At 41.1% G+C, this 13,537-nt stretch overlaps 1 protein-coding gene across 1 annotated transcript; it reads left to right on the forward strand.

Moving 5' to 3' along the window:
• Positions 1 to 1,172: 1,172 nt before the first annotated feature.
• On the forward strand, positions 1,173 to 11,829 carry LOC134100356 (myosin heavy chain, fast skeletal muscle-like). Its single transcript, XM_062553528.1, has 38 exons — positions 1,173 to 1,376; positions 1,484 to 1,627; positions 2,220 to 2,376; positions 2,460 to 2,487; positions 2,628 to 2,751; positions 2,837 to 2,929; positions 3,251 to 3,314; positions 3,409 to 3,507; positions 3,592 to 3,695; positions 3,775 to 3,913; positions 4,353 to 4,471; positions 4,628 to 4,777; positions 4,880 to 5,050; positions 5,139 to 5,439; positions 5,550 to 5,620; positions 5,710 to 5,797; positions 5,882 to 5,999; positions 6,099 to 6,222; positions 6,323 to 6,459; positions 6,607 to 6,862; positions 6,974 to 7,216; positions 7,317 to 7,493; positions 7,582 to 7,727; positions 7,832 to 7,922; positions 8,008 to 8,397; positions 8,496 to 8,741; positions 8,850 to 9,046; positions 9,162 to 9,345; positions 9,433 to 9,598; positions 9,714 to 9,838; positions 9,928 to 10,236; positions 10,374 to 10,577; positions 10,673 to 10,798; positions 10,897 to 11,067; positions 11,160 to 11,264; positions 11,341 to 11,436; positions 11,560 to 11,691; positions 11,786 to 11,829. The coding sequence occupies exons 1-38, from the start codon at positions 1,173 to 1,175 to the stop codon at positions 11,804 to 11,806; spliced, it is 5,820 nt and encodes a 1,939-aa protein (XP_062409512.1). The 3' UTR covers positions 11,807 to 11,829.
• The last annotated feature ends 1,708 nt before the right edge of the window (positions 11,830 to 13,537 follow it).

Here is a 13,537-nt window from a genome sequence, read left to right on the forward strand (position 1 = left end):
TTAATCAATTGGTTGAAATGCACACAAAATCATTTCACAAATTGATTGACAAAAATGGTACAACATATATTAATTATGGCCCTCACTTTGAGGTAAGCTTTTTACGGTCGTGTGACAGGTTGAGGTGATGTTTAAATAGATCCAAACACATAAATCAAACACATCTTTCCTTATTAGAGCTCTGCTTAGTTGACAGAATACCGCCAATATAAGGACCTGCTGGGAGTATTAGAGGGCTGCAAGAGAGACCAGGGGGTTCCAGTGCACAGTAAGTCATTCCGTGCTTTCATAGACAGGCAGGAGGTGGGTCCTGTAGAGAATGTCTCATGACAGACTGCTTCATCTCTAAAGCATGGAACTAAGCATGAACTGATACAATCGTGTATTTACATTATTACATTCATTTATATACTAAAATACTTCTCTTTGTATGTTTTATAATTTTTAGGTACTCAACTGTGGAAAATTCATCTGGTATTGGGAGGAAAAGGTAAGGTACTACATCTGATTGATCTGAACAGCTAAACAATTAATACAAGCTTAATTGCCTTCAAGTAAACTAAATATCTTGGAAGGCAATTACTGATTATTGGTATGAATGTTGACAAAGGTGTAGCTCCATCCAATACCTTATTTGTATAGAAATAATGTGCCTTGTTAGGCCTCTAATGTCACCAAATATCTTGAAAATGGAAGCTTACGTTTAGACATCCCCACTCGCCACCATAATTCAGTGATATCTTACTACAAAACCTTCAACAGGGAAATGGGAAAATTTGGAAAAGTTCCATCATTGTCAATTAATGTGCTCATAAATCACTTCAGTAGTTTGGATATTTGTGAATATTCAATATGTTCTAGTATGATTGGGGATGGGATTAGATTTCAGGACAATAATTTACTATTTACTATTACTATTTAGATACAGTATCATATGACAGTTGTATTTTACTTTTGAATGAATTATACAGTTTGAGTACCCTACTGGATGTACATTGATAAGCTCCATATATGGAGGTCTGGCAAACAACTGTTTTTCAATGTTTTGTCCCTTAATGACTACCAAGGACTTTATTTGCAGTACTGTGTCTGTACATTATTATTATTTAAAGTGTTTTATGTTGAAACTGTCTGCTCTTCAACGTTTATGATTAATGCAGTAACCTGCAACCATGGGGGACGGTGAAATGGCCGCGTTTGGCTCTGCTGCCATCTACCTTCGTAAGCCTGAGAAGGAGAGACTTGAGGCCCAAACCAAGCCCTTTGATGCAAAGAGTGCTTGCTATGTCTGTGACAAAGAGGACTTGTACGTCAAGGGTACAATCAAAAAGAAGGAAGGTGGCAAAGCCACTGTTGAAATACTTGAAACCAAGGAGGTACTGTAGAAAGGATGTGAAAATTACTCTGGTGATCAAATGTTATTTTCATAGAAAGATTCTTTCATACATCTCTTTGTTAAAGCTGTTTTCTACATTGGTTTCAGGAAAGGGAAGTGAAGGAAGATGAAGTCTTCCCCATGAATCCTCCCAAGTTCGACAAAATTGAGGACATGGCCATGATGACCCATCTCAATGAAGCCTCTGTCCTGTATAACCTCAAAGAGCGTTATGCAGCATGGATGATCTACGTAAGCATTACACTTTTGAACAAATTAAGAAAAGAAAAGAAAAGAAAAAATATAGCTGCAAGCAGCAATGGGGGGTCTTGCAGTACAATCACATAAATGGCATTGCAACTTTCATGGCAACTGGACAAAGAATGGCTGAGATATCAGCTTACTTCCTTTATTACAGTGCCTCTAAAGGCCAAATGACACCACTTTCCTCAAGATCTAATATACGGTTCAAATATTAATGCGCATCGATGTACAGTAGTACCAAGTTTGACACATTGGTGGCACTAGAGCACTCGAGGTTCAGATATGAAACTTGGTCCAATGAATCATGGGAATGTTCCCAGTCAGTGTGCCAAATTTCACAACTTTTTACCAGATGGTTTTATGGGCTTCCATAGACTGTATTATAGACTGCTATGGCAGCCCATAAAACTCTGTAGCAGAAGTATAATAATAATATGAAGAATACTAGCAAAAACAATAGGGTTCTGCAGCTTCGCTGCTAGACCCCCAAAAATAATAGGAATGCATAAAAAAAACAATGAAAAAAAAAATGAAAATGAAAAGCTTAGAAACCAATCTTCTTTATTTCTCCATAATCTAGACCTACTCTGGGCTTTTCTGTGTCACTGTGAACCCCTACAAGTGGCTCCCAGTATACGATCAAGAAGTGGTGAATGCCTACAGAGGCAAGAAGCGCGTAGAGGCCCCACCCCACATCTTCTCTGTCTCTGACAACGCATATCAGTTCATGCTCCAAGGTATGCTTTCAATTTTAAAGCCAACACTGAAAAATACATTACCTATTTGATCCATTCATGTACATCTCTATTTTGCCTCACAGACAGGGAGAATCAGTCTGTCCTGATCACGTAAGTGTCAAAGTATCCCTTATAACTTTTTACAGGTTTTAATAAAGGGCTAAACTTTGCATAGCGTATACTGTATACTCTTCTGGTACACTTTGTAATTGTAATTGTGAGAAAATTGCCATATCTTCTGTTCAATACAGCGGAGAATCTGGTGCTGGCAAGACTGTAAACACCAAGCGTGTCATCCAGTACTTTGCAACAATTGCAGTGTCTAGTGGGAAGAAGGGAGCAGCAGATGCTCCAGCAGCTCAGGGAAAAATTAAGGCAGGGGCCCGTTGCATATTTATAGGCTAATTATCATATAGCACCAGACATGAACTTCAATAACAATATATCTATGGACTTGCAGGGCTCTCTTGAAGACCAGATTATTGCTGCCAACCCACTGCTGGAGTCTTATGGTAACGCTAAGACTGTGAGGAATGACAATTCTTCACGTTTCGTAAGTTTAGTCTCTTTTTGTTGTTTTTAGACAAAATGAACATCTTAGAGCTTTTCTTTTAACAAAACACACTAAAACGTTATCTTATATCTATTAGTATTTTTTTTTAACCATTCTCTGGCTTTCTACTTTCTACTCTACACTATCATATTTTACTTTTTGTATCAGTAAAGTCAGTATTCATTTTTACTCTTAGGTCTATTACTGAATATTTAAATATGTTTTTAATACTACTACTATTTTTTAGTAACTTGTAACCTGCATTGGTTAACAGCTTCAGCTAAATAAATACATGTCATTTCAATATGTAATCTCAAACAGGGTAAATTCATCAGAATTCACTTTGGCACAACTGGGAAACTGGCTAGGGCTGATATCGAGACTTGTAAGTATAATGAAATAATTCATCTGTTTAAAGAAATATTTAAATATTGCCTTAAATGTATCAAATGAAAATGCATCCTTTCCTGCTTAACAAGATCTACTGGAGAAGTCTAGAGTGACATTCCAGCTTCCTGATGAGAGAGGCTACCACATCTTCTACCAGATGATGACCAACCACAAGCCTGAGCTCATAGGTACTGTAAGGTTAATATTTTCACCCAACATTCAAAAATCAATACATGTCATTCTGAATTCATAATATAATTTGACCCCTACAGAAATGTCCCTCATCACAACCAACCCCTATGACTTCCCAATGTGCAGTCAGGGTCAGATTACTGTGGCCAGCATTGATGACAAAGAGGAACTGGATGCCACAGATGTAAGTCTTCCACATAAGTATTTCCCCCCTTTGATTTCTTGAAAAAGCTCCAAAATAATCAAACAATTTATCATTTCAGGATGCCATTGATATCCTGGGTTTCAGCGGAGAGGAGAAAGTGACCATTTACAAGCTGACTGGTGCTGTGCTACATCATGGCAACATGAAATTCAGGCAAAAGCAGCGTGAGGAGCAGGCTGAGCCTGATGGCACTGAGGGTAAGTTACACTAATGGACCAGTCACTTCTAGTGATAACTAAAGGGTACTCTACTCTTATTTATTTATCCATTCACTCATTCATTTTTGACTGATTCTCAAGCAGAACCATTGTCACTGCTACTGTACACCATGCCCAAAAATGAAATACCACCATGTGATTATATCAACATGGATATTCATGTATATTCATATTCTAAATTTCCTTCTGGATTAAGAAACTATCCATCTTCATTTAAAGACAAACATTTACAAAACAATGGTCACTCTGATACCTTTCTTTTTGTGAGACTTCTATCTAAGACAAATGTTCTAATTTAGGGAGAGGAGATTTAGGTGAACAAACGTGTTTCATAAGTTGTCCCGAATTTGTTTGGAGTGTGGAGTATGAAATTGGTTGCTACAAATGTCAAAATGCTACACTTTGGCACTTTTTTTAGATGCTGACAAAGTCGCTTACCTTCTGGGCCTGAACTCCGCTGACATGCTGAAAGCTTTGTGCTACCCAAGAGTGAAAGTTGGAAATGAGTTTGTCACCAAGGGTCAGACTGTGCCACAGGTATTATTCTAGTCACTAAGAGCTTCACAAGATCACAAACCACTTGGCAGAGTTTGGACAGAATAGCTGATAGTGAAATTACCTGTTTTTATCATATAAGCATTTTAGTTTTAGGTTTGAATATAGCATGACCGTTGTTTGAATATTCTGTTTCAGGTCAATAACTCAGTTTCGGCCTTGTCCAAGTCCATCTATGAGAGGATGTTCTTGTGGATGGTCATCCGTATCAACCAGATGTTGGACACTAAACAGTCAAGCCAGTTCTTTATCGGTGTGCTGGATATTGCTGGCTTTGAGATTTTCGATGTGAGTGTTATTCACCAATTCAATAGTTGTTCACCAACTATTTATTTCTAGTGACTCATGTTGTAATATTCTCCAATTATGTATGACATTTCTCCTACATAGTTCAACAGCATGGAGCAGCTGTGCATCAACTTCACCAATGAGAAACTGCAACAGTTCTTCAACCACCACATGTTCGTTCTGGAGCAAGAGGAGTACAAGAAAGAGGGCATTGAATGGGAGTTCATTGACTTTGGCATGGACTTGGCTGCTTGCATTGAACTCATTGAGAAGGTCCGTTTCAATGAATCAAATGAGTCAAGTACTAGATTTGTGTCGTTTTATAATTCCTACTTTTAAAACTAAGCTCATTTTCCAACAGCCAATGGGAATCTTTGCCATCCTTGAAGAGGAGTGCATGTTCCCCAAGGCCTCTGACACCACTTTCAAGAACAAGCTGTATGACCAGCATCTTGGCAAGAATAGGGCCTTTGAGAAGCCGAGGCCCAAAAAAGGCTGTGCTGAGGCCCACTTCTCTCTGGTGCACTATGCCGGCACTGTGGACTACAATGTCGGTGGCTGGCTGGACAAGAACAAGGATCCACTGAACGATTCTGTTATTCAGCTGTACCAGAAGTCGGGAGTGAAACTCCTGCCTGTCTTGTACCCACCTGTCGTTGAGGGTAACAAAAGCTATATAAAGTATAAAAGCTAATATAGGAATATCCAGTCTATAAACTTTCTGTGCATTTAACTCAACTGTGGAATTTTTCACTTGTCTGTATGTCAACAGAGGCTGGTGGCGCTAAGAAGGGTGGTAAGAAGAAGGGTGGCTCCATGCAGACTGTGTCATCACAGTTCAGGGTATGCATTACATCAATAACACACATGAGGAGAGCTGAGAGTTGAAGGAGAGTTGAGTGTATGATTGCACCTCATTCTTATCTCTACAGGAGAACTTGGGCAAACTGATGACCAACTTGAGGAGCACCCATCCCCACTTTGTGCGTTGTCTGATTCCAAATGAAATTAAGAAACCAGGTAGAGAGCTTGGCTGAAATTATACAATATATTGTTCTAAACCTGATATTTTCCTTGAAAATACACACCTCTCTATTTTAACAGGTCTTATGCAGAACTTCCTGGTCATCCACCAGCTCAGGTGCAATGGTGTACTTGAGGGTATCAGAATCTGCAGAAAGGGTTTCCCAAGCAGAATCATATATGCTGACTTCAAGCAGAGGTGAACCGCGAAAGCAAATAATGTATTACACATGTTCAATACTACATTTAGAGAGGAGAAAAGTAATAATGTATATGTACCTGTATTTATTCTGTCTAGATACAAAGTGCTGAATGCTAGTGTGATCCCTGACGGTCAATTCATTGATAACAAGAAGGCTTCTGAGAAGCTCTTAGGATCCATTGATGTTGATCACACCCAGTACAAGTTTGGGCACACAAAGGTAGAGGGGTTTTATTTTATCTGCTTACCATGACTACAAACAAGAGCTAAGGTTTTTCTGTGAGAAATGTAATGCTTATAGTTTATCCTTTATCTCTCAGGTGTTCTTCAAAGCTGGTCTGCTGGGTACCCTTGAGGAGCTGCGAGATGAGAAACTGGCTTCCCTGGTCACAATGACTCAGGCTCTCTGTCGTGCATACCTGATGAGGAGGGAGTTTGTGAAGATGATGGAAAGGAGGTACTTTCTCTTTTTTATTGTTACAAAGACTCAGAAGTCTGAAAGATTGATATGTTATGATTAATATAACTTGTATAGTCTTATTACACTTACTACCCATAGTATATAAAAGGTTTAAAGATACATTTCACCACTTCTCTTGTGTAGGGAGGCTATCTACACCGTCCAGTACAATATCCGCTCATTCATGAATGTCAAGACTTGGCCATGGATGAAGGTTTACTACAAGATCAAGCCTTTGCTGAAGAGTGCTGAAACTGAAAAGGAGCTGGCCAGCCTGAAGGAGAACTATGAGAAACTCCAGGTGGACTATGGAAAGGTAGCGGCAAGGAAGAAGGAGCTGGAGGAGAAGATGGTTTCTCTGGTGCAAGAGAGGAATGACCTGGCGCTGCAAGTGTCATCTGTAAGTGTATATTGTACCATTTCAATATTCACAATCATACCATACCACTCCCCAGTCTCAGCATTATGTTTTCAATACAAATTCAGTGCTTTTATCTTATATTTACAATAGGGAAACGAGGGTCTCAACGATGCTGAGGAAAGGTGTGAGGGTCTTATCAAAAGCAAGATCCAACTTGAGGCCAAGCTCAAAGAGACAACTGAGAGACTGGAGGATGAAGAGGAAATCAATGCTGAGCTGACTGCCAAGAAGAGGAAACTGGAGGATGAGTGCTCTGAGCTCAAAAAGGATATTGATGATCTGGAGCTGACTTTGGCCAAAGTGGAGAAGGAGAAACATGCCACCGAGAACAAGGTTTGGATTTCTAAAGGACAGATTCTAGTGTGTCGAAAAATATAAAATAAAATATCGAAGTTACACTAGTGTTTACTGATGCAAAACTATCTATATGCAGGTCAAGAACCTAACTGAAGAGATGGCCTCTCAGGATGAGTCCATTGCTAAGCTAACTAAGGAGAAGAAGGCCCTACAAGAGGCCCACCAGCAGACTCTTGATGATCTTCAAGCAGAGGAAGACAAAGTCAATACTCTGACGAAATCCAAGACTAAGCTTGAACAGCAAGTCGATGATGTAAGTTCTTAATAAACAAGAGTCCACAAACAAAAATCCACATTTCATGCCATATCCCACACACTCACCTCAAATTTCAAATTGGCAGCTTGAGGGTTCCCTGGAGCAAGAAAAGAAGCTCCGTATGGACCTTGAGAGAGCCAAGAGAAAGCTTGAGGGTGATCTGAAGCTGGCCCAGGAGAACATCATGGATCTGGAGAATGACAAGCAGCAGTCTGAGGAGAAGATAAAGAAGTAATGCAGGACTCTGAGCAACACTGAGCAACCTTTTAATCGCGATACTACTAAACACTTCTGTAAGCATTCACTGACAATTCTTGTATTTTACTGTGACACAGAAAGGAGTTTGAAACAAGCCAACTTCTTAGCAAGATTGAGGATGAACAATCATTGGGTGCTCAGCTACAGAAGAAGATCAAGGAGCTTCAGGTTTAATTATTCTCAGCTAAATAAAAATTTGAGCTTTTTTGCAGTTTTTTGCAGTCTGTCTTACCAATACACTTTTCCCCAATAGGCCCGCATTGAGGAACTGGAGGAAGAGATTGAGGCCGAGCGTGCAGCTCGTGCCAAGGTTGAGAAGCAGAGAGCTGATCTCTCCAGGGAACTTGAAGAGATTAGTGAAAGGCTTGAGGAAGCTGGTGGTGCCACTGCTGCTCAGATTGAGATGAACAAAAAGCGTGAGGCTGAGTTCCAGAAGCTGCGACGTGACCTTGAGGAGTCCACCCTGCAGCATGAAGCCACTGCTGCAGCTCTACGCAAGAAGCAGGCTGACAGCGTCGCTGAGCTGGGAGAGCAGATCGACAACCTCCAGCGTGTCAAGCAGAAGCTTGAGAAAGAGAAGAGTGAATACAAGATGGAAATTGATGATCTCGCCAGTAACATGGAGGCTGTTGCTAAAGCTAAGGTTGGTAAAATGTTAACCCTCATGTTATCTTTTAAACAAACCAAATTATACAATGATTTGATTACATTTTTACTACGAATGGACATTTTCATAAACAGGGAAATCTGGAGAAGATGTGCCGCACCCTAGAGGACCAGCTCAGTGAAACCAAGTCCAAGAGTGATGAGGGTGCCCGTCAGGTCAATGACCTCAGCGCTCAGAGAGCAAGACTTCAGACTGAAAATGGTGAGCTTGGCCGCCAGGTTGAGGAGAAAGATGCTCTTGTGTCTCAGCTGACCAGGAGCAAGCAGGCCTTCACTCAGCAAATTGAGGAGCTGAAGAGACTGACTGAAGAGGAAGTAAAGGTACGCACCTATGCAGGTCACCTATGCATGAACAAAAGAAAATGGATTATATACTGTAGATAACATTATGTAAAAGGCTTTAACACCCTCACCCTCACCAACAAATAGGCCAAGAATGCCCTGGCCCATGCTGTTCAGTCTGCACGCCATGACTGCGACCTCCTGAGGGAGCAGTTTGAGGAAGAGCAGGAAGCAAAGGCTGAGCTGCAGCGTGGCATGTCCAAGGCCAACAGCGAGGTTGCTCAGTGGAGGACCAAGTATGAAACTGATGCCATCCAGCGCACTGAGGAGCTTGAGGAGTCCAAGTATGTGCTACAGATGCTAAAAAGTCCATTTTGATGTTGATGTTGTCCATGTTGTTACTTTATCTTGAAGAAAACCCATCATGTTCTTCTGACATAAGTCTGTTGCTATTTTCAGAAAAAAGCTTGCCCAGCGTCTGCAGGAGGCTGAGGAGCAAATTGAGGCTATCAACTCCAAATGTGCTTCTCTGGATAAGACCAAGCAGAGACTCCAGGGTGAGGTTGAGGACCTCATGATTGATGTGGAGAGAGCCAATGGTCTTGCTGCTAACCTTGACAAGAAGCAAAGAAACTTTGACAAGGTATTATCTCCGCAACATTATTCACATGTGGAATGTAGGTAAAAGCTTAGTAAGTATAAGCCTCACAACAAAAACTGTGTCTAAAAGGTCCTGGCAGAATGGAAGCAGAAGTTCGAGGAGGGTCAGGCAGAGTTGGAGGGTGCTCAAAAAGAGGCTCGTACTCTCAGCACTGAGCTGTTCAAGATGAAGAACTCCTATGAGGAGTCTCTTGACCACCTGGAGACCTTGAAGAGGGAGAACAAGAATTTGCAACGTGAGTCAAATAAACCCAAAATCCATATCCCAATCAAAAATATATTTTAAAAATATATATATAATATATATAATATTGTTTATACTGTAATGTCCTGCAATATCCATATTTGCAGAGGAGATCTCCGACCTGACTGAGCAGCTTGGTGAGACTGGAAAGAGCATCCATGAGCTGGAGAAGGCCAAGAAGACTGTAGAAACTGAAAAGTCTGAAATCCAGACAGCCCTGGAGGAGGCGGAGGTAGAAATTGAGACGAGCTCTGCTACACAATGAAAAACTGAATTGGTGATGTTGTTTTCTGTTTTACATTCATTATTTTCTTTGTTTAGGGAACTCTTGAGCATGAGGAGTCCAAGATTCTTCGTGTCCAACTTGAACTCAACCAGATCAAGGGTGAGGTTGACAGGAAGCTTGCAGAGAAGGATGAGGAGATGGAACAGATCAAGAGGAACGCCCAGAGGGTGACTGAAACCATGCAGAGCACTCTGGACTCTGAGGTCAGGAGCAGGAATGATGCCCTGAGAATCAAAAAGAAGATGGAGGGAGACCTCAATGAGATGGAAATTCAGCTGAGCCATGCTAACCGCCAAGCTGCTGAGTCCCAGAAACAACTGAGAAATGTGCAGGGTCAACTCAAGGTCAGTTAGAGAAAAATGTAGTGTAAAGGTACTATGGGATCTATTCTAACCGCCATCACTATTCAAGTATCTCCATAAAAAATCCAACTGTCTATTGGTAGCATGACATCTCTTGTCATTCCATGTTTTTTTATTAGGATGCCCAACTGCACCTTGATGATGCTGTAAGAGGACAGGAAGATGGGAAGGAGCAGGTTGCCATGGTGGAGCGCAGAAACACGCTGATGGTGGCTGAGATTGAGGAGCTCAGAGCTGCCCTGGAGCAGACAGAGAGAGGCCGCAAAGTGGCTGAACAGGAGCTGGTTGATGCCAGTGAGCGTGTTGGCCTCCTGCACTCTCAGGTGGAGATATATTTTTACCTCACATAAAATAATCCATCATACTTTCAGAAGATTGTTCAGAATTTAACATTCAACAAATGATTTCTTAATTATAGAACACAAGTCTGATTAACACCAAGAAGAAGCTTGAGTCTGACTTGGTTCAAGTCCAAAGTGAGGTTGATGACATCGTCCAGGAGGCTAGAAATGCTGAGGACAAGGCCAAGAAAGCCATCACTGATGTAAGCAGTGACATTTGTCTCTTAATTAATCTCTAATGTATCAAATATGTGAACCTATATATGAGAACATATCCTTAAACAATCATTCTTCCATCCAGGCTGCCATGATGGCAGAGGAGCTGAAGAAGGAGCAGGACACTAGTTCTCATCTGGAGAGGATGAAGAAGAACCTGGAGGTCACTGTGAAGGATCTGCAGCACCGCCTGGATGAGGCTGAGAATCTGGCCATGAAGGGTGGCAAGAAACAACTCCAGAAACTGGAGTCAAGGGTGAGTGGCTGGTGGATGAAAATTGTTGTTGCTTAGAATTTAGTGAATAAAATGAAGACTTTGTTTGAAATGAAAATGTTGCTGATGTGAAGGTTCGTGAGCTGGAGGGTGAGGTTGAGAATGAACAACGGCGTGGTGTTGATGCTGTCAAGGGAGTCCGTAAATACGAGAGGAGGGTGAAGGAACTCACCTACCAGGTACAAACTTTCTTTAACTACTATTGAAATACATTCAACTTGAGTACAATGATTGACGGATTGTTTTTCTTTCTAGACTGAGGAGGACAAGAAAAATGTCACCAGACTGCAGGACCTGGTTGACAAGCTGCAGCTGAAGGTCAAAGCCTACAAGAGGCAGGCTGAGGAAGCTGTAAGCAGTCTCTTATATTGGCCTACATGGCCAAATATTTAGCTTTTGATATTAATAAATAATGATAGGTTTGCTTTAGAACTAAAGCCTCTGTACTCATCAAACATATTTGCGCATTATTAGGAGGAGCAAGCCAACTCCCACCTGTCCAAGTTCAGGAAGGTTCAGCATGAGCTGGAGGAGGCTGAGGAGCGTGCTGACATTGCTGAATCCCAGGTCAACAAGTTGAGAGCAAAGAGCCGTGACTCTGGGAAGGTAAATCTAATTTACCATATCTCAATTTATCATAAGCCATCATACCGTATGTTCATACTCAATTTCATTTCTTTCCTCTATTTCTTTTTCTTAGGGCAAGGAGGCTGCAGAGTAAATCCTGTGAAGTCTTCTGACCAGTCAATCATTTGGATTAATATTCTGATTACTGTGCCCATTCTGTATGTCCTACATAATAAAATGTTCTTCAGAATATATGAGTACAATCTTTTTTAATCAGAATCAGAATTAATTGTGATCAGAATTTGCGTCATATTTTGACCTCCATATTTACATTTACAATCACTATGGAGTATTTGCTCCAACTCCAACTCCCAACTCAAACTAAAGTTTAAAACTGTGTTAAACTCCAAACTAGCGACAGAGCAATTGCCCCTTTAAGATGTCCTGGTGCTGGTTCTTGTCTAAGCAGCTTAGGAGGCGGCTGGGGCTCTGGGCAGGTGGTCTGGGACTGGGACTGGAGCCGGAGCCAGTCGTCCTCACTGGTCTCAACATCCTTCTCTTCCTCCCAAAAAAGCTCCTACTGTAGGGCATCAAATAAATGTGTAGATCACAATGAAACTTAAAACACTAGCCTGCTGGGTCTATGATTTAGGTCAGTCTTTCTCTAATGTCTCTGCAGGCTTTGCAACAAGACAAGTCAAGTCAAGTTTATTTACAGTATATAGCACATTTCATACACAGAGGTCATTCAATGTGCTTTACATTAACAAAAAACAAACAATAATGACCGATTCAAGCATAGGTGGGCAAAAAGTAATGAAAAAAATAATAATTTAACATAAAAAGAAAGCATTAATCAAGGTAAAGTCATTTAACAATAAAGACTAATTAACAAGAAAACATAAAGGACTTAAGGTGGAATAATTAAAAGACAGATGCACGTCTGTTCTTAACAGATAGACAAGACCTTCACAGCCTTCTACAAGCCTGTTACAGGGTTGTTCATGAGCTGAAGTTGCATCGTACACAGGTGGTTTGGCAAAGATAACTTTTGTAGAAATTATCCACATTAATAGGGTGGCCTAATGATGATGTCTGAAGGGAATTCATGTAGGTCTACAGTAATCTGAAAAGCAAGATTAATAGGAACAACACTGGCCTCTAAGTATACTGTAACTAAAGCCAATTCAGTAACTAGGCAAAATCAGAATCTTGGGGGATATTTTTTATGACTGTGGCTAAATGTGCTTTTAAAACTTTGGAAATATCAAGTCAATTTTAATAAAATGCAAATAATGTTGAAATATATCATGAACTAGATGTACCGCAAAGTATGTGCATGTGTGCGCTTGCTTTTGTGTATGAGTGCTTCTCTGTTTATGTGTGTGTGTGTGTGTGTGTGTGTGTGTGTGTGTGTGTGTCTGCTTGTCTGCTTGTGTGTGTGTTGTGTATGTGTATTTGTCTCTATGTGTATATGTTCACCATGTTCACTGCCGTCCAATATCAGATCACACACACACACACACACATGCAGGCACACACACACACACACACACACACACACACACACACACACACGTAGGCACACACTCTCACACACACACACACACAGGCACACACGACTCAACCAGCCGGATTGTTCGGCGACAGTGGACTTTGAGCTACTTGTGGAGACTCTAAGAGCAAACTGTGAATTAGCCTACCTGTGGACTCTACGAGCTAACTGTGGATTACCTGTGAAGTGTGGACTCTACGAGCTAACTGTGGATTACCTGTGGACCCTACAAAGCTATCTGGGGATTAGCCAACTGTGGACTCTGCGAGCGTGTGGTCACGGCGAGCTAACTGGATTATTGTGGACACTTAAGGACACGTACGTTCAGTC

This window comes from Sardina pilchardus, chromosome 14, assembly GCF_963854185.1.
Source record: "Sardina pilchardus chromosome 14, fSarPil1.1, whole genome shotgun sequence".
Classification (NCBI taxonomy): Eukaryota; Metazoa; Chordata; class Actinopteri; order Clupeiformes; family Clupeidae; genus Sardina; species Sardina pilchardus.

Coding starts and splice junctions, on each gene's coding strand:
- LOC134100356 (XM_062553528.1), top strand. CDS start 1,173: ATGGGGGACGGTGAAATGGCCGCGTTTGGCTCTGCTGCCATCTACCTT. Junction 3,914..4,352: donor TGAGCCTGATGGCACTGAGG/GTAAGTTACACT, acceptor CACTTTTTTTAG/ATGCTGACAAAGTCGCTTAC. Junction 5,621..5,709: donor CTGTGTCATCACAGTTCAGG/GTATGCATTACA, acceptor TTATCTCTACAG/GAGAACTTGGGCAAACTGAT.